This window comes from Microchirus variegatus (genome assembly GCF_963457635.1).
Source record: "Microchirus variegatus genome assembly, chromosome: 9".
Classification (NCBI taxonomy): Eukaryota; Metazoa; Chordata; class Actinopteri; order Pleuronectiformes; family Soleidae; genus Microchirus; species Microchirus variegatus.
Window position 1 is genome coordinate 1,144,828 of NC_139810.1, and position 23,104 is coordinate 1,167,931.

The following is a 23,104-nucleotide window of genomic DNA, read 5'->3' on the forward strand; positions in this document are numbered from 1 at the left end:
TAAAAGTCTTTGCTTTACAGAAACTAGTCCCCAGAAGACCAGTACTTGATATATTTTCAGTTAATCTAACTTTGTTTTACCGTGTACCAACCCTTCAATTATCTCCAGGTTAGAGACCGTCTAACCCTCTAACTGTTCCTTCTGCTTCTCTTTTGTGTTTCCCGACACAATAAACACAAACCGTTTCACTCTTACCTACAGCGATGATCTCCACGCCGGCGTTCTTTAGCTTGGTCGCCGCAGCGATGGCGTCATCCTGAGATTTCCCATCAGTCAACAGGAGCAGGAAGAGCGGCGTGTCCGAGCGGGCGCCGGCCTCTTCCCTCATGTTCTCGTCCATGACGTGGAGCAGGGCGTGGCCTGCGAGAGACGAGAGGTCGACGGTTAAAACCCCGACACAGACGTAAGCGAGTGAGAGCATAAACTCACGCTGACGTTTGTTCACCTGTAAACGTGTTTCCTCCCTTGTATCTGAAATTCCTCACCGCCTCCAGCAGCTGATCTTTAGTGGTGAAGTTGTTGAGATGCCACTCTGTGCGAGGGTCTCCACTGTACTGAGTCAGACCTGAGACAAAAACACAACAATTACACTCATTCATCGCAATCTTTGCTCATCAGAAACTTTTGAAGTCTTCTTTCATCTAAAGCAGGGGTTCTCAAAGTTTTGATACCTGAGGGCCAATTTAGGAACCCAACATTGGACTGAGGGCCGCCAAAGGGAAAAAAAAGAAAAAAAACTGAAAGAAATCCCATTTGTAATAACTATGGCGTCCAAAATTTGACAAAACCGACATACTATACTACGTCGTCCAAAATGTGACTTTTTTTTTTTTTTTTAAATTTTTGGTCCAACATTTGACAAAAACGTCATACTATACTATGTCGTTCAAAATTTTAACATTTTTGGGGGAAAACAGTTTTTGGTCCAAAATTTGACCAAAACGTTGTACAATACTATGTCGTCCCAAATTTGACATTTTTTTTTCAAAAAAAATTTTGGTCCAAAATTTGACAAAAATGACATATGCCGTCCCACATTTTTGGGAAAAAATTTAAATGCCAAAATTTGACAAAAACGTCACACTATACTGTGTCACTATGTCTTCCAAAATTTGATGACATAGTAAATACAGTTGTACATTTCACACTTATTGGTCTGTATCCAGTAATGTCCAATAAACATTTAACAAACTTAGTAGCTCCTGGATTAAAACTATCAGCTGTAATTCATTGCGGGGCCGCCAGAAATGTTTCTGCGGGCCGCCATTGGCCACCGGGCCGCACTTTGAGAACCAATGATCTAAAGACATATTTCATGTATTTAATATTTTTAGTTTATGCATCATTTATATTGAAAATACTGTGTATTTGAAGAATTATTAGTGTTAATTAACTGGAGATAAGAACTGGAGGAAAAAAATGCATCAATTCTTGGCCACCTGCTGCCCTGATGTCTGAAAACAACATACACAGTAAAAAACAGCCGGTCTAGAAATAAACTAAACATTCTCAATCTTCTTTTTAAGCAAATAAAAACTAGCCCATACATCTACTCTAAAAGCCACTTTAATGAGATAATGTTCATTAAAAATTTGGAAAAAACAGAGCAAAATTCAAGAAAACAAGCAGAGAAATTGTGTCGTGTAAGAAATGTTTACTGAAAATGAGTCTTTAAGCTGAATTTAAACAGGTATAAATTCTTATATTTACACACACACACACACACACACACACACACACACACACACACATTAATATGCACCAGTGATGAACACACAAACCATTGTTACTGCACAGTAATTAAAGCTTAATGTAAGATGTAATATCTCAGTAAGACAAAGTTAGATTAAAATGAAGATTTATTTTTATGGTGCAGAACTTGCTGACCAAGATTATTTTTCCTTTTTAGGCAAAAACTTAAGAAACAAGGCTTATTTTAACTCACCTCTAATCACAATCTTTTGTCTATTTGACTCTAAACGGGGCTATCGTTTACAAAACTAACATGATTCTACAATCGGTATTTATTTCAGATGATCGGTTGTGAATGCATTAAAAGGTTGTGACCCCCCCCCCCCGATCACTCACCGATCTGAACGTGGTTCGGTCCGACGTGGAACGGCGTCACCAGGCCCTCGAGGAAGTCTCTGACGCGTCTGAAGTTGGTGCGTCCGATGCTCCAGGAGCCGTCCACCAGCAGCAGGATCTCTGCCGCCGCGTCGCTGTCGCACTCAAACGGTTTCCTCGGCGACGGGCCTGAGTAAGGAACAAAAAGAAGCTTAGCTAGCTTTAAATTGTAAAAACGTAGCAACGCTCTGTGGGATTCCAAACACACTTTAGTGGGGACCAAAGCAGCTGAACCAGAATATTAACACAAACAATCACGTAAGAGAAACAACATTTTCATTATTTTGGCAGCAGTTAAACAATAAGATAAGATAGTCCTTTATTAGTCCAGTGTTACAGCAGCAAGATAATAAAGATAAGGATAATAAATAATAAACATGCATTACCGAAAAGAAGTACAATATATAAAGATATTAACACTGACTATAAAAATAGGTTTAAAAATAGAACGTAGAATGTACATTATAACCGGTCTGCAGAATATACACAGTATGCACATGGTATTTACAGTGTAAGTATCAAGGTTGAGCTATTAAATAAGGATATGGATATTGCACTGATGAGAAAAACTACAGTATAACAAATTTGAAAGTATGAAAAATGACAATATATTGCACTTAAAAAATAACGCCGTGCGTTAACGTTGACGCGTTAACGTTTGACAGCACTGATAAATGGTGAATGACGGATTCATTTAAAATAAGTTAAAGGTTGGGAAAGTTCAGCAAATGTGTTGGAGGACCCCAAAAAACCCCCCACATTTTTAGACATTCTGTGCAGAAAACTGCAGAGGAATGTTCTCAGTCTTTTTTCTGAGGAGAAAAATGTGCTTTAAATGCAGTTAAAGCATTGGTTCTCAAAGTGCGGCCCGGGGGCCAATGGCGGCCCGCAGAAACATTTCTGGCGGCCCCGCAATGAATTACAGTTGATAGTTTTAATCCAGGAGCTGCTAAGCTTGTTAAATGTTTATTGGACATTACTGGATACAGACCAATAAGTGTAAACCGTACAACTGTATTTATTATGACACCAAATTTTGGATGACATAGTGATAAAGTATAGTATGACGTTTTTGTCAAATTTTGGCATTTAAATTTTTTCCCAAAAATGTGGGACGGCATATATGTCATTTTTGTCAAATTTTGGACCAAATTTTTTTTTTTTTTTTTTTTTTGAAATTTGGGACGACATATATGTAATTTTTGTCAAATTTTGGACCACATTTTTTTGGGGAAAAAAAATTCAAATTTGGGACGACATAGTATTGTACAACGTTTTGGTCAAATTTTGGACCAAAAACTGTTTTCCCCCCAAAATTTTAACATTTTGAACGACATAGTATAGTATGACGTTTTTGTAAAAATTTGGACCAAAAAAAAAAAAAAAAAAGTCACATTTTGAACGACATAGTATAGTATGTCGGTTTTGTCAAATTTTGGACGCCATAGTTATTACAAATGGGATTTCTTTCAGTTCTTTTCTTTTTTTTCCCCTTTGGCAGCCCTCAGTCCAATGTTGGGTTCCTAAATTGGCCCTCAGGTATCAAAACTTTGAGAACCCCTGATTTAAAGTCATGTTCAGAAGGGAAGTCATAACGTTTTTTTACGCACTCCATCGTTCAATAATCCTTATATCTGGTCACTAATCTGTATTGTCGACCGCAGATGGGTAAAGGCGTGGTTGTAAATCAGAAAAAGTGTGAGATTATAAGCTCCTGCAGCTCAGTGTGGTGCTCTGTCATTATTCACTGGTTCACCCCCCCCTCCCTCTGAGAGCCCTGTCATCAGGTCGGACTCACTTCCTGTTTAATTATTACCATCATGTTTTGGGATTATTAGAGGGTTAATTCAATTTAAAAGCGTGGATGTATGAGGTCTAAGCGGACTCAATCATCTCCATAGAGAAAATCAGAGATTTGACACGACAGCACGATCAGCTCCTGTGTCCATGCGAGCTAAAAAAAAAATGCTTCTTTTTTCTATGGGCTTTGGTGCAGGAGAGTGAGAGGTTTACACACTTCAGATAAGAGGCCGTCAGAAAAGGCCGTTTAAGCAGAAATATTACTTGACAGTTGAGAGTCGAGTCAAAGGAAGGTTTAAGTTTTTTGAGTCGGCAAATCTTTTTTCACCCTTTCACAACATCAACGATACACATTTGTGACCGGTTTAAGAAGTCGTTGCTCTTATATTGGTACTCATTTATTCAGTTGTTGACACAAAGGTCATCATTTTATTGTATAAAAACTTTATTCTATATAAATATTCTTAGTGTATTTAGTTTTAGACTGTGAATCTCCTGTTACTTTATGTTTTTGGTTGGCAGTGGTTGTAACAAAAGTAATGAATAAAGTATTTCTGATTGTGATTCTGAATAATATTTAAAATCAACCCCTTCAGAGGGTTACCTGTGACCGACTGGGTGGGGAAGGGCGTCTTCTGCCGTTTGTCCTCTTTACCCTGCGTCGTCCCTTGGTCCTCCTTGTCGTCCACCTTGGAGCGATCTCGCTCCTTGTCTTTCTTCCTCTTCCTTTTGTCTTTGGCAGTTTTCCCGGTGGCCTCGTCGGGGAGCTCAGACTGAGCTTCTGTCGCCTCCGGAGGCTCTGGAGGGTCACAGCAAGCACAATTAGAGAAGCGAAGGATGTGTGTGGGACCAGACGAGGCTGGAAATCTACTGCTACTTTAAGATGGAAGGGGTGTTTCCTTATTATTACAACAACTATTGTTTTTGCCTGGATCATGAATCCCTGATCCCTAACGTCATGGATCCAGGAACGTCTGTTTGTCAATCACATAACTGTCATATAACAGTTTGCTTCACAGGCTTCAAACTTGGCAGGCGACTCAGGACACGGTGATAAAGTGTGTGCACTGATGCCTGCAGCTCTATTGTGTGAACTCAGGACGGCGTGGGATTGTGGGAATAACATCGAGTGAATCCAGTCAACGTGTGCCCCAGTGGCCTAATGGATAAGGCACTGGCCTCCTAAGCCAGGGATTGTGGGTTCGAGTCCCATCTGGGGTGAACAACGACAACCTTTGTGGGCAACCTTTGGTCAAGAGTAAAGGACTTTGAACTCTGAACAAGGCACATTAACGATGGCTTTACACCACAACGCTCCCGAGTGAAACAGGCAATATATTTGATCAGATGTGCCTTTGGTTTAGACGGCGACTGCGTTTTTGGGGCTTAAAGCTCACATAGAGTGGTCCTGTTGCACATATATGTTAGTTATGGAGGTCTACTTACATACATGAACTTGTTTTTATGCTCAAAAACCTCCTAGTTGCTGTAAACGAGCCGATAGAAATCATATTTTCTGACGCTGTTTCCCACCCACGAGATTTCAGACTCAAATCTCTCAACCCGGAAGGGACATATTCAGCACATCCACTCTCAGAAGCACAGCTCCCCCCTCTGGAACGGTGGATGCACTGCTCCTCATTATCAAAACAGTGTTTTAACAGTGTTTAAAAATAGCTTCTTCACGACTCCCCGCCTCGGTCCCTTTGACGACCTTTGACCCAGAGTCAGACCCAGAGTCAGAAGACACTGTCGCTCGTGAAACACCTCCACAACGGACGTTATTCTTCTTCTGTGGTTCAATGTACGCAACCGGATGTGCCCGGACTAGTGCCCGGAGCAGGAGGATCTGCTGTTCAGGAGAACTGCTGTTTACGTAACCGGACCAGGTTTTTTCAGAGATCTCGCTGAGCCTGAGATTCCAATAAAACACAGCATTCTCAGCAGTGGCTGAACTGTTTGTTTAGAACCTTCAGGGCTTCATAAACAAGGTAATGACGCAGATACACACTAAAAAACAGCCTTAATAGTAACTTCCGGTCTAGGACTGCTTTAAAAAGGCAGAAAAATGGCACCACCCTCCAGAGTGTAAATGTTAAAAACGCTCCACCGTGGCGTTCCCGTCTAAAGGGTTGAAAACGCTAAAGTGAGCTCTGAGCTGCTCACACTGACTATCCTCCTGTACGCTGACGTCAGATCCATGTGCAGTACAGACAAACAACAACAAACATGTGGGATTATAATCCATCAGTCGCACATTCAAGTCGCCTTAGCGGCTACTAAGGAGGTTTCAAAAGCTCCTGCGCCACCTGACATGCATACTACATCACATTACACACACTTTAGCGTCACCGCGTGCGTGCAGATTTACACCCAAAGACGCTCGTCTAAACGCGGAATAGAAAGCGGGAACCAACGACCACTTTTGCGGTTTGTGTTCAGATCGTTGTCGTGTAAAGCTAAAGCCTACGTGTTGTATGTGTGTTAAAGGTCAAAGGAGTATCAACAACAACATTGTCACCTTCCTCTTGTTTGTCGATCCGAACAAAATGCCGTATTTTAAACTACTGCAGTATTGGGTTTCTTTACTCTGATTTCAATACCCTATTCACTTATTTGTAGCGTGTTATTCGAGGCCCGAGCACTCACACTATCGTTTTCCTTGGAGTTAGTAGTATTATTATTATTTTAGCTATTGTTCTTACAAAATTGATTATGAAAAAACAGTTGATTGATGATTAATTTAGTGACCAGTGCCAAGCTTGAGTAATTCCAGTATGTGTTGTCATAGTACCTGCAGTGGTATGAGGGGCAGCAGTGGTGGTGGTGGTGGTGGGGTTGGGATAGAGAACCGTGGGCAGACCCTGCAGAGCCTCTGTTCCATCGTCCAGGTCTCCAGACCCCGAGCCGCCCAGCAGCGTCTTCTTCCGCTGCTCTCGACTCCCGCTGCGGATCATTTCCTCCTCCCGCAGACTGTCCACTGCAAGACAAGAGGAACCGTTAGTAAATTCACAATCATGGGTAGAGAACCAAGAGTATTCCATAACTCTGTTGATTGGCTATTGACTTTTTTTTACCAAGTTAATGTACACTCTTAGAAATAAAAGTGCTAAGTAGAACCATATAAGGTTCTTCGGTTTGTCCTCATAGGAGAACTCTTTTTGGTTCCAGGTAGAACCTTTTTATAAAGGTTCCACCAGGAACCCTTTTAAACCCTTTATTCAGGAAAGGGGTTTTAGAGGGTTCTCTGGATCAAAATGGTTCTTACTGGAATCATTAGTGTTACCAAGAACCCTTTCTTCGGGAAAGGATTTTTCAGAAGCAAATGGTTCCAAGTAGAACTTTAGCCCTTGTAGAAGGACCCTTTTGGAACCCTTATTTCTAAGAGTGTACTTGGCGCACTATAACTGACGAAATAAGCGCAAAGTAAATGTGCCTTTATTCCTACACTCTTAGAAATAAAAGTGCTATGTAGAACCATATAAGGTTCTTCGGCTTGTCCTCATAGGAGAACCCTTTTTGGCTCCAGGTAGAACCTTTTTATAAAGGTTCCACCTGGAACCCTTTTGGAGGGTTCCACCATGAACCCTTTTAAAACCCTTTATTCAGGAAAGGGGTTTTAAAGGGTTCTCTGGATCAAAATGGTTCTCACTGGAACCATTCGTGTTACCAAGAACCCTTGAAAACCCTTTTTCTGGAAAGGGTTTTTCAGAAGGAAATGGTTGCAGGTCGAACCTCAGCCCTTGTAGAAGAACCCTTTTGGAACCCTTATTCCTAAGAGTGTAGGTAATAAGGCATGGAATCTATGGATTTACACATGTTGGCTAATGTGAGAACAAGAACAACTCGAGTAAATATAAACCATTGTTCTTGTAGTTTTAAACAATTTAATGCCGAAAAAAGATTTAGAGTTAGTTACATATTATGCTGCGATCCATTCGTGACCCCGAAGTTTACAACGTTCCAGTCGAGAAGTCAGAAACGCAAACGTTTCTCGGCCGAGTTTCAAAGTTCCGACTACAAATGGAACGCATCATTTCCGGCTTTGAAAATGCACCGACTGCTTCCACGAGAGAGGGGGTGAACGATGGACGTCGATCTAAATGCTTCTGTTTGCAATACGATTAAACCGACAACCAATGGGACCAATGGTCCAAGGTGACGGATGCAAAAGGACGGAAAACAATGTCAACAAAGCGAAACAGCTTCATGTAGTGATGATTATTGAGTAACGGCATCTAACGACGGGAGGACTGGGGGAGATGTTTGAGGTTTGTGATGAGTTCCCTTGGACTAATCAAGTCGACGTCTGCAGAGGAAAAAATCCAATCCCTGTTTTTGTTTACAACCAGGAACAATGCAAGACTTTAAGTCAAACACACCTCGTCTTCTCCACTAATCCTTGCCTGGAGTGAAAGGATCAGGTCGACGGCAGCAAATTGAGGGTGAAATTTTCTTCTGGAAATAGCAGCTAATTTAACGACGTGACCGGCTAGAGCACTGGCTGAAAATAAGTTGTGGGCCCTGAGGGCGGTGAAAGCAGTTGGAAAAAAAAAAAAAAGTACGAAGCCATACCTGGAAGGAATTCCCAGACTGCAATCACTCATCCCGCAGGACAAGTTTGAAAGTCTCTGTGAGTTTTGCTGACGTGTCTGCACACGTTTGACTCGACACAGTAACCCACTATCACCGGCATGGTTTTTGTAAAAAAAAAACAACCCCCGAGGCTACATCTGCATATTATATACACAATGTAATAATCTGCAGAGCAGAGGGTTTACCTGTCTGACAGGACGGAAACACTCTGTGAGGAGGACAGTGAAGGAGGCAGCGCTTTGTGAAACCTATGCCTTTATCCTGGGGCCGCACGGTTGGTGCAGCAGTTAGCACTGTAGCTAGCACTGTAGCCCATGAGGCAAGAAGACCTGGGTTCATGCCCCGGTCAGAACAAGGAGGGTCTTCCTGCATGTTCTCCCGGTGTGTGTGGGATTTTCACAAGGTTCTCTGGTTTCCTCCCATACTCCAAAAACATGGAATTAGGTAAATTGGACAGTCTAAATCCTCCGTGCGTCACTGCGATCCAGGATGTACTCCGCTTATCACCCTACACTACCGTTCAGAGTTTGGGGTCACTTAGAAATGTCCTTATTCTTAAAGGAAAAGCTATTTTTTCAATGAATATAACATTAAACACCTTACCTACCTGCTGATCTACCGACGTACTTGCTTACCGTCCTACTGATGTATCTATCCACAGACGTACCTTGTACCAACTAAGATACCCAACGACAAACCTACCTATTGATGAAACTACCTTCTTGCAGAGCTACCTACCAACCTTAAGGCCAACCTATTTACCTCCCTACCAATGTCCCTACTAATCTATATCCGGATGTACCTTCCTACTGACACACCTACCCACCATTGTACCTACCAATTTACTAACTTACTTACCTGCCTACAGACGTACCTATCTAACTTCCGACTGACAAACCTACCCACTGTGACACTCACCTACCTAACTTACCCACGTACCTTCCTACTGATGTATCTAGTACCAATTGAGATACCCACTGACATACCGACCTACTGATGAACCTACCTTCTTGCAGAGCTACCTGCGTACCGATTTACCTCCCTATCTACGTCCCACTAATCTATATCAGGATGTACCTTCCTACTGACAAACCTACCCACTGTGATACCTGCCTCCCTAACTTACCCACGTACCTTCCTACTGATGTATCTATCTACAGACGCACCTACCTACGAAGATAACGACTGACATACCCTACCGTTCAAAAGTTTGTGCTAACTTAGAAATGCCTTTATTTTTGAAGGAAAAGCAAATTTGTTTTCAATTATGAATCTAACATTAAATGAATCAGAAATACACTCTATACATTGTTAATGTTGACTTTTTGAGGCACTCATGCGACTTTACACCTTACCTGCCTGCTGATCTACCGACGTACTTGCTTACTTTCCTACCGATGTATCTATCTACAGACGTATCTAGTACTAAGGTACCCACCAATCTACCAACCTTAAGGCCTACCTATTTACCTCCCTCCCTCCCTACCCACCAATGTCCCTAGTAATCTATATCCAGATGTACCTTCCTACTGACAACGACCACCATTGTACCTGCAGATGTACCTATCCACCTTCTTACTGACAAACCTACCCACTGTGATACCTACCTACCTAAATTACCGACATACCTGCCAACCTACCCACATACCTTCCTACTGATGTATCTATCTACAGACGTATCTAGTAGCAACTAAGATACCCACCGACACACCTTCCAACTGATGAACCGACCTTCTTGCAGAGCTACCTGCGCACCTATTTACCTCCCTCCCTACCCACCAATGTCCCTACTAATCTATATCAGGATGTACCTTCCTACTGACAAAACCTACCCACCATTGTACATTGACGCACCTACTAAGATAACCACACAACACCGTTCAAAAGTTTGGGCTCACTTATATAAATGTCCTTATTTTTGAAGGAAAAGCACTTATTTTCAATGAATCTAACATTAAATGAATCATAAATCCACTCTATACATTGTTAATGTGGTAAAAGCGTCTGGTTTTTAATGGAATATGTACATAGGTGTATAGAGGCCCATTAACAGTGTTCTAATGCTACATTGTGTTTGCTAATGGCGTTAGAAGACTATTGGATGATTAGAAAACCCTTGTGCAATGATGTTAGCACAGCTGAAAACAGTTTTATTTGGAATAAAAATCGCTATTTCTAATCTTGACTATATTTTCTATTCATTTTGCAACCCAAACCTTTGAACAGTAGTGTATGTCAGCTGAGATTGACACAGCACTCCCCGCTCATGTGGAGGATACAGTGGTAGAAAATGGACCGATGCCTTTATCCTCCTTGTTATTTTGTAACAAAAACTAAGCTGTAAACTACAGACGATCAGCTCCTTCAGCACTGCGGGGTGGGAAGCCATTACGGAAGGTGTAATTTTGCTGCCGAGGTTTCCCGTGTGAGCCGTACGAGGGCTAACGCTGGTGGGCAGATTTACAACCCTGGGACATGCTTATCTCATGTAAGTGCACCGAGTTCAAACACAACAAGCCCACATTACAGCCTGTAATCCAGCTGAGACACGACTGTGTGTGTGTGTGTGTGAGTGTGTGTGTGTGTGTGTGTGTGTGTGTCACAGAGCGAGCAGCAGCAGGGATGAAGCAGCGTTTCCTCTGATCTCAGTGTGTCAGTGTTGTACATCCCATCATGACGTCACACAAATACAAATACAACGCATTCCAGTTCATGAGGAAAGATTTAAAAAAAAGTATGGCTCACACATGAAAGGGGAAAAAACAACAACACAGAACTGTGGCTCCCAAACACTGGGTTTGGACCCACTGATGGGCCGTGGGATATTTTCTGTGGACCCCATAATATTCTGATTTGTTAAGCCAGTGGTTCTAAGTAACCCCATTATCATCAGGCTTGTATGAAGTACTAAAAGGTATACTTGAGTAAAAGTATCTTCGTAAATACAGACCATGACTAGCAATTATTAATCGATTACTAAATTAATCGTCAACTATTTTGATCATGGATTAATCGCTTTGAAGCTTTTTTCATGATTAAAACCAGATTTCTAAGACGTTCAAGAACATCGTCATCTCCAGGTTTGACAATGTTTTTTAACATTTTCTGACATTTTATGGACCAAACCATTAATCGATTAATGGAGAAAATAATCGACAGACTAATCGATTACGAAAGCAATCGTTAGTTGCAGCTCTAAATGTATTTAAGTAAAAGTTGCTAGAAATATAAATAACAAAGTACAGAAACTGTACATGAACATGGCTACAAAAGAAAAACTGATTTTAGCCGAGTAACATGTTCTCTCGCTTAAGTCTGTGACGTCTTAAGAACATATTGTGACTTTATTCTCGCTGGAACTGCTTTATGGATTTATGGATGTAGTGAAAGAGGACGTGGAGTTTGTTGGCGACCCCTGAAGGGAGCAGCCCAGATGAAAAGAAGAAGAAGACGCTTTAAACGACCTGAGATACGGGCGACGTGTTTCTTACTGGTGAATCTTCTCTTGACCAGAAGTTTCTCCATGGTCCCGTTGAGCAGAAGAACCTGGAGGGCGTATTCCTGACTGGAGTCCAGTCCTGCCACTGTAGCTCTGCCCCGTGTGGTCGTCAGCATCAGCTCCGGCTGAGGAACCTCTGGAAACAGAAGAATCAGAAGAAGAATCAGAAGAAGAAGGAGGAGGAAAAAAACTGCTTCTTGGGTGTATTGAGAAAACATCATCACCTTAGATTTATTTATTTATTGCTGTAAAAGTCACGAATAAGCAGGAGAGCGTTTGGATTTCTCAGCAGATCTGAGTCTAATTGCTTTCATGAGTCGATAACGTAAGACATACGGTCACAGCGCGGGTAATTAAACCATCGTGTTTCCAAACGTTGATCCTCGACGACGTCATTTTAGGATTTAAAACATTTGCGAATGCACGAGAAGAGAAGCAAAACATCCACAAAGAACGTTAGCACACTTTCCCACAGTGTGTAAAAGTGCAACTTCATCTCAATTTCAGGTAAATTTAGTGTTAAAAAACATACTTTCCCCTGTTCCTGTAGTTTGTACTGTATCTGTATCTGTGTGCCTGAGTTTTATTTTGAAAGGGGGCGGAAATGTTGTGTGTACTTGTGTCGGACTTCCTGTCCGGTGCGATCTGCGACTCAGCAGCGGCAATGGCAAAAATAGAACTGCTACCAATCGATAGCGATGTGGCGCGGCGCGGCGAGCCGCTTCTGGGACGCTGCCGAGACGCGCCGCAGCGCCCCCTGGTGGGAAATGCTCTCGTTGATTTTGGAATGGAATGGCGACTTGCAACGGCGACCGCGCCGGGGCTAGTTGTTTTAGTGGGGTTTCTTCATCAGGGTCTCTGCAGGTTTCAACAAGTCAAATTTAAGACTTTTTAAGACTTTTTTAAGACCATAATGAACACAATTTAAGACCCATTTCAAATCCATACTGGCAAAAAAGTACATGAAAAGACATGAAAAAATTGGAGCCACAAATCGTTACGCTAAGCTAAGCTAAGCTGTAACACACCGCGGCGCGCGCACAGCACGCTAGCTAGTGGTGCTCGCTAAATTGTCACCGTGCAGCACAGGTGACCTACTTTAGTCCCGTGTTGTAGTTATTGTTGTTATCGCATCCTCAAAAAATAGAAACATTTCAAAGCGAGACTGAAGTTTATGCACGTTTTTAAATAAATTCATAGACTTTTAAGAACCTTTCAAAACTGTATTTAAGACCTTTTATGAGATTTTAGGAGAATTTAAGACATTTTAAGGCCTTAAATTCAAATTATTGGATTTAACTCTTTTTTAAGACCCCACGGATACACTGTTCATGGTTCAAGAGTATGTGCTGCACAATGACAATACAGAGTAAAACATGTTTATCTTTACTGTCTCGCTGCTGCAACGCTGTAAATGTCCCGACTGCGGTACGAATAAAGGACTCTCTTATTTTGTCTTAAATGAGAAAGTAGATGTGAAGATGTGTTAAAGCAGATCCATGCAAGTTCCCGGAGGACGGATCTATGCGACATCAGCACTGAAACATTTGAATATTCTTTCCGTGCATCTTCACGCCCTGAAGATAAATCCCAGCAGGAGAGTTTTCATCGCCTTGTTTTCCCTCTCAACATCTCTCTCTCTCTTTGCTCTACATAAACAATAACACCACTTCCTCCTCTTCTTCTTCTTCTTCTTCTTCCAAATCACACATCTGTAATTCCTTTCAGGGCATTTCCCAGAATTCCGCTGCCCTTTAATCTCACTTTAATCTCATCAACATCACCGTTTTCATCCTCTTCCACTCAATTTTTTTTTACGTACGCCACCGTTCAAAAGTGTTGGCCTCACCTGTACAATTTTTGTTTGTGTTTTCCATGAAAAGTCAGACTTTTATTCATCAAAAGAGTTGCAACGTGAATAGAAAATATAGTCGAGACATTGACGAGATTAGAAATAATGATTTTTATCCCAAATAAAACTGTTTTCAGCTGTGTTTACATCATTGCACAAGGGTTTTCTAATCATCCAATAGCCTTCTAACGCCATTAGCAAACACTGTTAATGGGCCTCTATACACCTATGTACATATTCTATTAAAAACCAGATGTTTTTACCACATTAACAATGTATAGAGAGTATTTATTATTCATTTAATGTTACATTCATTGGGAAAAAAGTGCTTTTCCTTCAAAAATAAGGTCATTTCTAAGTGAACCCAAACTTTTGAACGGTAGTGTACTTTAGTGCCACTTTATTGGGTACACCTGTACACCAGCAGCTGAAGATCCAGTGTACTGTATATAATCCAGTGGAAAAACAAACTCATATCCAGAGGTGGCAAATATACTGTATTGAATACTTGTTTTTGTGTATTTTGTATTTTTTAAGTACAATTTAAAATCAGGATGTTGTATTTTACTTGTATTGACTCAAGTATTGTACTTAGTTTACTTTATAAATCCTATCCGTTACTGAGTAAAAATACAAATTCAGCACAATGAAGACCTACAGGGGGGAAAATATACACACTTACCCACAATTGAAGTACTTTTTACTTCTACTTGAGTAATATTTCATCAAAGTATTGGTACTTTTACTTGTGTACAATATTTTAGTACTTTTTCCACCTCTGCTCATGTCTTTTCATGCTTCTAACGTTTCAGAACAGACTCGATGGTCTCACCTGAGATGGGCTTCACTCGGACCTTGTAGCCCTGCACTGGTCCATCAGCCTCCTTCCATTTCATCTGCAGTCTGTCCTCGGACAGGACCGTCAGCTTCAGACGACCTTGACATTCACAGAAACAACATTAAAGGTCCCCTATTGTGTGTAAAATCAACTTTTTAATCATTTTAGTACTTATATTTGGGACTCAGTGGGCCATACCAGTCCCCAAAATGTGAAAAAACAAGACTCAGTCATGTTTTAGTGGTTCCACTTTGTGTAAGTATAGGCGATAAAACACGCAATGTTTAAACCTATCGCAGAATACTTCACAGAGTACTTCACAGAGTACTTCACAGAGTACTTCACAGCTCCACCGTAGCTCCCCCTTGTCCCTGTGAAATACGAGACTGCAGGCGAGGGAGGAAGAGTGGCTGCACAGCGGAGCACAGTGTTTTACACAAACTTCCAGCCTCAGAGGATTTTTGTGTCCAGTGGATATATTTTATTTATGAAAAAAATGTTCACAAGCTTCACAAGCCCTTTGTTGTTGATCGTGTATGTAAATTCCTATGCTGAAGCGACACCTTGAACGCACCAGTTACGTGCCTGCGGTTAGCGAGTGACATGTGTGGATCGGTGATATGAGGAGCACGTGTTTGAAAGCACTGCAGAAAGATGTAGATGTTGTCCTACATTTCTTCACAACCAAAGGCTGCCTTTCTGTCGTGTTTCCACGTTCTCTCCTCATTATTGATCCACACAGCAGTTGGAGCCGCAGTTACACTGGTGCGTTCAAGGTGTTTTTCTAGCATGGGAATTCACATACACGCCGCGACGCGCGTCGCATTAATTGATTTCTTCGATTCTAATGTTTTTATGATCGCGAGAAGCCAAAATCGTGGTCACTCTATGCATTGCGGTGAAACGCAGTAACAACGAGTAAACGGACATTACTATGGGGTATATGGAGCGGGGGTTGTGACGACGCTGCATGACAATAGGTGATAAGTGGTGACAGTTAGATCAACACTCCCCTGGAAGCAGTGGATGTGTGTTTACCTGGGTCTCATTCACATGTAAATGATCAGGCACAAAACCGAGCGTTCTGAAAAAGGCTGTTTTGGCAGAGTTATTGAACTGCTATTGTGCTTCATCCTTATGATATTTTGACTAAAGCATGACACAGACATGTTCATTAGGGCACCAGGACCTAGTTTAACTTGGCTTAATAGGGTATAATATGGGCTCTTTAAATAAATGTCCCGATCTGCGCCTCACATGTTGTCCAAGTCAAAGAATCTGGGTCAGGACGAGGAAGAGCAGAGTACGACAGTCGCAGGCCTTTTCAGAGATCAAAGGAAAAGCCCTTTCGCTTCCTTCTCCCAAAAATCAAATCCAGCTCTTTATTTCATCTTCATCTGCATACTTTCCAGCAGAGGTTTCCTAACAAACGGCGTCTTTCATGCGCCTCTCGTCTCCATCACTCGCTCCAGCTGCCTGCTCATCCATCAAAGCCTGGCCCTGTCCTCAGAGACCAGGAGGTCACGGAGGGTCAACGTCAGAGGATCATCGTCACAGACTGAAACTGTTTCAGGGTTCTGTATGTACGATGTGATGGGTCGATAGACGGAGAGGAAGTGGAGGGGTGGGTGGGGGGGGGGGTAAGGAGGAAGCAAAGAAGACAAAGGAGTGCAGACATGAACGTGAACCTCACAAGTTTAGCACTCAATAGAGCTTTTTAACTGCCTGGTTCAGGGATCAGCATGGGTCTGATATGGATTTAAGGAGACTGGGTGAAAAGGTCAAAGAGACCACCAACAGAAGCAGCTTCTCCTGGAGCACAGTCGAGCACACGCCACATTTAGATTGATGTGCTCGCTCGACACGTTCATCCAAAATGAAACCGTAGTGCTGCGTAACTTTTAATGACAAACAAATGTCTGCTACACTCGCACACATGAGTTCAACGCTCCACGCGACTCTCTCCACGTTCCTCAGTATGGAAGTGTTTCAGAACACGTTCAGATTGTTTTTACAGTATTTCTGAATGACTTTTCTTAAATTGAATGACCTTTTTATCTGAAACACGCTATTATTCTGGTTCAATTACGTGTAATTACGTAGCCGAAATTCAGGAACCATTTCATTAGAGGTCGTTTTTGCAGAAACCTCGATCAGTGACACATAAAAGCCAAGGGATTAGGAGGCTTGCTGAGGAAATACATCCACTCTTAATATAATTAAAGTGCTAAGAAGAACCATATATATATCGGCTTTCTTTGTGAAAGGGTTTTTCAGAAGCAAATGGTTCCAGGTAGAACCTCAGCCCTTGTAGAAGAACCATTTTGGAACCCTTATTTCTAGGTGTGTACTTGGCGCACTATAACTGACGAGATAAGGGCAAAGTAAATGTGCCTTTATTCCTACACTCTTAGAAATAAAAGTGCTAAGTAGAACCATATAAGGTTCTTCGGCTTGTCCTCATAGGAGAACCCTATTCGGCGGGTTCCACCAAGAACCCTTTTAAAACCCTTTATTCGGGAAAGAGGTTTTTCAGAAGCAAATGGTTCAAGGTAGAACCTCAGCCCTTGTAGAAGAACCCTTTTGGAACCCTTATTTCTAAGAGTGTACTTGGCGCACTATAACTGACGAAATAAGCAAAAAAGTGCTATGTAGAACCATATAAGGTTCTTCAGCTTGTCCTCATAGGAGAACCCTATTTGGCGGGTTCCACCAAGAACCCTTTTAAAACCCTTTATTCAGGGAAGGGGTTTTTAAAGGGTTCTCTGGATCAAAATGGTTCTTACTGGTTTTTCAGAAGCAAATGGTTCCAGGTAGAACCTCCACCCTTATGGAACCCTTCTTTCTAAGAGTGTAGCACATGACCTGTCCAGGGATTTGAACCAGCAGCTGCTTACAAGCACAATTTCTTTCCCCTTAACCATGGGCTGTCAGTAAAATCACAATCATTCACACGACTACTCTGTTGTAAAACACCCCAGATGGGACTTGAACCCACAATCCCTGGCTTAGGAGGCCAGTGCCTTATCCATTAGGCCACTGGGGCCTACTGAGTTCAACTCACAACCTCACGATCAACAAAGTACCTATTTTAGTATGCACAAAAGATGTCCAAGTACATCACCTGACAGAATCAGAAGTTATTGATTTTAGTTCAAAGCTGTTGGAGCTTCCTCCTGTTGTTAAGGAAGTGTTTCACACCAAATCTGTTAATACACGAACGAAAAACGTGACATTTGTGGCGTTTCACTGTAAATTCGTTAAATCGACCTATCCATCAATCCATCTACGGTGCTACGCTGCAGCAGATCGGCTGTTTTGAGTGATTGACGGCACCTTTCATCGTAAAACACAAGTAAAAGTGTGATCTGAACGTGACTCTACCTTGGCCCTGGACGCCTGGGGACGACAGCAGCAGCAGGACACTGAGCAGGAAACACAGCATTAGCCAGGACGGTGGTGATGATGATGATGATGAGGAGGAGGATGAGGAGGCGTGGAGGTGAGGAGACATGAGACAAGTGGAGTCCTGACACGTGAAAAAGGCAAAGATTAATATGAATATATGGTCTGTAGGTAAGCTAACGTCTGTCTGACGCTAACGACATGAGACGTCAACCAGTTTAAAAAGTTCAAATTACACTGAAAAACTTTCAGAAATGATTAGTGCTGATGCATTTACCACCGACAGACAATTCACAGACATCATTCTCCAATTATTACAGTCAATTAGATTGTATATGCATCTCTTTCCCATTTCAGACACCAGGGATTTTTAACCAGTATGAAACTAATAATAAGTATAATATTGGCTCATCCCTATTGGATGCAAACATGTAAATAAAAATAAGCAAAGCCATTTTAGCCGAGTCATGTTTGGGCTGTTGATTTATTGTTATTTATGTCTTTGACATGACTCAAATGTGTGGTTAAAAGCTTCATAAATGCTCTAAAATGACTATCGGTATCTGTAGATACTCCAGTTTCCGATATCGGTATCGTGCCATTCCTAATTGGGTTAGCATTAATTCAACTGTAGGAACTTTGTATGCAGAGTAGCAGGCGTAGTAGAACAGCCAATGGGAGTGGCCGCTCTCTGTGAACTGTCCTGTGATTGGTCAAAGTCTTGTCTTTACTCTGAACAGAGTCCAGAGGCAGTGGAACAGTCTTGTTCTCGCTCTAAAAACACAATGAAAGTTGTGGAATTACTGATTTGTAAAGCTACCTTTAAAGCTCCCATAGAGTGGTCCTGATGCACATATATGTTAGTTATGGAGGTCTACTTACATACATTAACTTGTTTTTATGCTCAAAAACCTCCTAGTTGCTGTAAACGAGCCGATAGAAAACCCTCTTTTCTGACGCTGTTTCCCAGCCGCGATATTTCAGACTATACTCTCACACCCAGAAGACAGAGTGTGTTGTGATTGGCCAGTACCCGGTAGCACACCCACTCTCAGAAGCACAGCTCCCCCCTCTGGAACGGTTGATGCACTGCTCCTCATTATCAAAACATTGTTTTAATCCGCTTTAATCAAAACCACAAATCAGCGAGTCATCAAACTCATCAAATAAACTCAGACAACAGATAAAATAAAGTCCTTTAGCGACCGCAGAGAAAACAAAATGGCAGCGGTCACCTTTTTTTCCCGTGGGAAAGTTTTTTTACTACGGCGGACTGAGAACACAGGTGCTGTCAGTGCGAGAGGCCATTACAGACGTCAGACTTCACACAGCTAATAACACACATAAATATACGTAATAAACGTAGCGCACACGCCTCTGTCTGAGAACACTGTAAATGCCATGTGGGCAGGTGATCTTTAGACAGCAGCGCTAACAATGTGTGTGTGTGTGTGTGTGTGTGTGTGTGTGTGTGACTGGACAAAGCCATCATTAACTGAGACAAACACGTCCATCAAAGAGCTTCACCATCACAAACCAACACTCACGTTTATCATTATCTCCAGAAAACTCCCCCACATCTTTCAATGTTAATGGACCAGTCAGTAGCATTCAGTGTCACCTAGGGGTGGAGTTGCAAAACTGCGGCTGAAAACCTTTCAAATCACATGACCCTCCCATGAGTCCCGTGTTTGATTCTAACGATTCTGGACTGTACAAACTTTAAAGTCAGTCATATTATACGCTATTTTTCCCAAGCTAGCCTAGTTAACCCTGGTGTCCTGTGAACATGTCTGTGACATGCTTTGGTCAAAATACCATAAAGTATCTCTTTAGGTCCACCTTAAAGGTCCACCTTAAAAAAAAAAGTAAAACGAAACTTAAGGGACAGGAAATGACATCAGCCACAGAGGCTACTGGGAGCTAACAGCAGTTAGCATTCGTCAAAGTGATCATTAGAGGCTCTAGCAGGCACATTGCCGTCATATATAACATGTATCCACTGGACAGATAAATCCTCTGAGGCTGGAAGTTTGTGTGGAACTCTGTGCTGCACTGTGGAGACAAGAATAGAACTTTTCGCGGACTTCCGGTTTTCGGATACCGCTGCCCTCGCCAGCAATCTCGCGTTTTTTACGGATAAAGCGAGAGACAACAATTCCTGGAATTTAGCGCATTGTGGCGTACCAATGAGCGCGGAAGTCAACACAGCGTGTTTACTCTCCCGTGTTTACTTTGCCGACTGATAGGACCTCCAGAGTCCCAAATATAAGGATTTAAATGATTAAAACGTTGATTTTGCATAATATGTCCCCTTTAAAGGAGTGGAACCACTTTCAATAGATATGAAGGGATCTTTTAAGACGACTAGAACACAACCGCTCTTAAATTTCAGCCAATAAACACATGTGCTGAAGCGGTCCAGCCATCTCTTGACTCCCTGGTGGTCAACAATTGGTGGCCCCGGGGACCAAAACTGGCCCGGCAGCATCAGTATCTGGCCCCGGACACATTTGATCTTAAATGATTTGCTTATCTTCAAATCTGTTGCTGGAATTGACAGTTAAATTAAAACCAAATGTTTGGTGTCGTCCGCTGATTTCACGCCAACAGCCCGGTTTGGGGAGTAAGTGTCCAAAAATCAAAGAAGAAGCAAACGTTCTTAAAATGACGCACAATAGATATTAACAGTGCGTGTCTCACAGGCAACAAACGTGACGTTTTAAACAGGGTGTCTGCAGGTTTCAACAAGTCAAATTTAAGACTTTTAAAGACCATAATGAACACAATTTAAGACCCATTTCAAATCCATACTGGCAAAAAAAAAGTACATGAAAAGACATGAAAAAATTGGAGCCACAAATCGTTACGCTAAGATAAGCTAAGCTATAACACACCGCGGTGCGCGCACTAGCTAGTGGTGCTCGCTAAATTGTCCCCGGGGAACACAGGTGACCGACTTTAGTTCCATGTTGTAGTTATTGTTGTTGTCACATCCTCCAAATAGTTAATAGATTTTTAAGACCTTTCAAAGCTGTATTTAAGACCTTTTATAAGACTATAGGAGAATTTAAGACATTTTAAGGCCTTAAATTCAAATGATTGGATTTAAGAGTGACCTTTTAAGGCTTTTTAAGACCCCACGGATACAACGTTAAAGCACTTTGTCTGATGAAGATATGATGTTTTGATCCAAATATTCATCCATCCATGCATTATCTACCACTATCCTCCACTGGAGGGTTGTGGGGGGGCGCTGAGCCTATCTCCAAATGTCCCAGGACCACATTTAGCTGCTGATCCGTGGTGGTGTATGTCATGTTGGGTCAGGACACTACTGAAGACAGATGAAGACAAACTTCCAGTTCGCCTCCAGGCTCCAGAACACACACACACACACACACACACACACACACACACTGCAGTGTGACGTGACCGTCTTGTATTTTCCTCTCATGTTTCACATGTACCTGCATGCCTGAGTTTTGCCAAGTCAAGTGTTCTTTATACCTGAGCTGTGTATGTCATGCATACCTGTCTGCCTGACCCAGAGGAAAAGGTGGGTGTTGTTACGCAACGTCGTCGGCGGATCGACTCGCCGCGAGGTTCTGAAGATTCTCCACTTCCTCTGAGCGCATTTTTAAATGAAAGAGATTTATACGCAGAAACATCAGCGTTTCACCACAGTGACGTCTCAAATCCATCCACTCATGGGAATAAAGAGGAGGATAATTAACTTTGACTGAATAATGGGTCGTTATGTTGAAGTGCAAATAGCGGATGAATCATTTTTTCTTTTACGCACATTTTTAGACACATTTTCACCGTGTTCTTACAAACATCCACACACACATTTATCTATTTATTTGACAACAAAGTCATAATTTAGTATGTCATCCAAAATTTGACCAAAAACTCATAGTATGTCGTTCAAAATTTGACAAAAAAGTCATATTTTAGAATGTCGTCCAAAATCTGACAAAATTTAGTATGTCGTCCAAAATTTGACAAAATTTAATATGTCGTCCAAAATCTGACAAAAATGTCATACTATACAATTTCGTCCAAAATCTGACAAAATTTAGTATGTCGTCCAAAATTTGACAAAATTAGTATGTCGTCCAAAATCTGACAAAAAAGTCATAATATACTATTTCGTCCAAAATCTGACAAAATTTAGAATGTCGTCCAAAATCTGACAACAATTTCATACTATACTATTTCGTCCAAAATCTGACAAAATCTAGTATGTCGTCCAAAATTTGACAAAAATTTAGTATGTCGTCCAAAATTTTACAAAATTTAGTATGTCGTCCAAAATCTGACAAAAAAGTCATACTATACTATTTCGTCCAAAATCTGACAAAATTTAGCATGTCGTCCAAAATTTGACAAAAAAGTTTTACACACAGAGACACATTTTCACCGTGTTCTTAAAAACATCCACACACACCATTTATCAATCTGACTTAAGCGTTCTCGGGTTAATATGGTCCATTAATGTGGTCCAGTGTGTCATCAATGCCTCTGCTGTTCCTGCAGTGATCTCACCAGGAAACAATGACCATCACAGAACAAACCATACATGTGTGACACTGTTTTAGAGTTTATATTATTATTATTATACTGTGGCTGCAACTGACCGTGATTTTCATGATTCATCCGTCCATTGATACTCGTTTGGTCCAGAAAATGTTGATCGGTCTTTTATTATGATGATCTCAAATGTCTCATTTTGTCCACAAACCAAAATTATTCCATTTTAATTATTTCTTTGTTAAATGGAGCAAAGAAACCACTCAACCAAACAACACTTTTTTATATTTTATTTTATTTAACCTTTATTTATACAGGTTATCCCATTAACACACAGCAGGCACTAACACAGTGTGTAAAATAAGTCGTTCTAATCATTACTTGACAATTATTAGCGTTTAAAAGAATCAATCTTTGCTTGACTGTTATTTTGTTGGTGTTTTTATTTCTG

General features: G+C 41.5%; 1 protein-coding gene across 1 annotated transcript in view; it reads right to left on the reverse strand.

The window, feature by feature from the left end:
- LOC310931957 (collagen alpha-1(XX) chain-like) overlaps positions 1-23,104 on the reverse strand; it is a 48,402-nt gene that overhangs the window by 24,637 nt on the left and 661 nt on the right. Inside the window, 8 exon segments of the mRNA XM_083895207.1 lie at positions 196-360; positions 446-565; positions 2,089-2,256; positions 4,532-4,726; positions 6,722-6,907; positions 11,976-12,158; positions 14,707-14,811; positions 18,097-18,241. Coding sequence (XP_083751333.1) covers positions 196-360; positions 446-565; positions 2,089-2,256; positions 4,532-4,726; positions 6,722-6,907; positions 11,976-12,158; positions 14,707-14,811; positions 18,097-18,226 — 1,252 coding nt within the window. The 5' untranslated portion in view covers positions 18,227-18,241.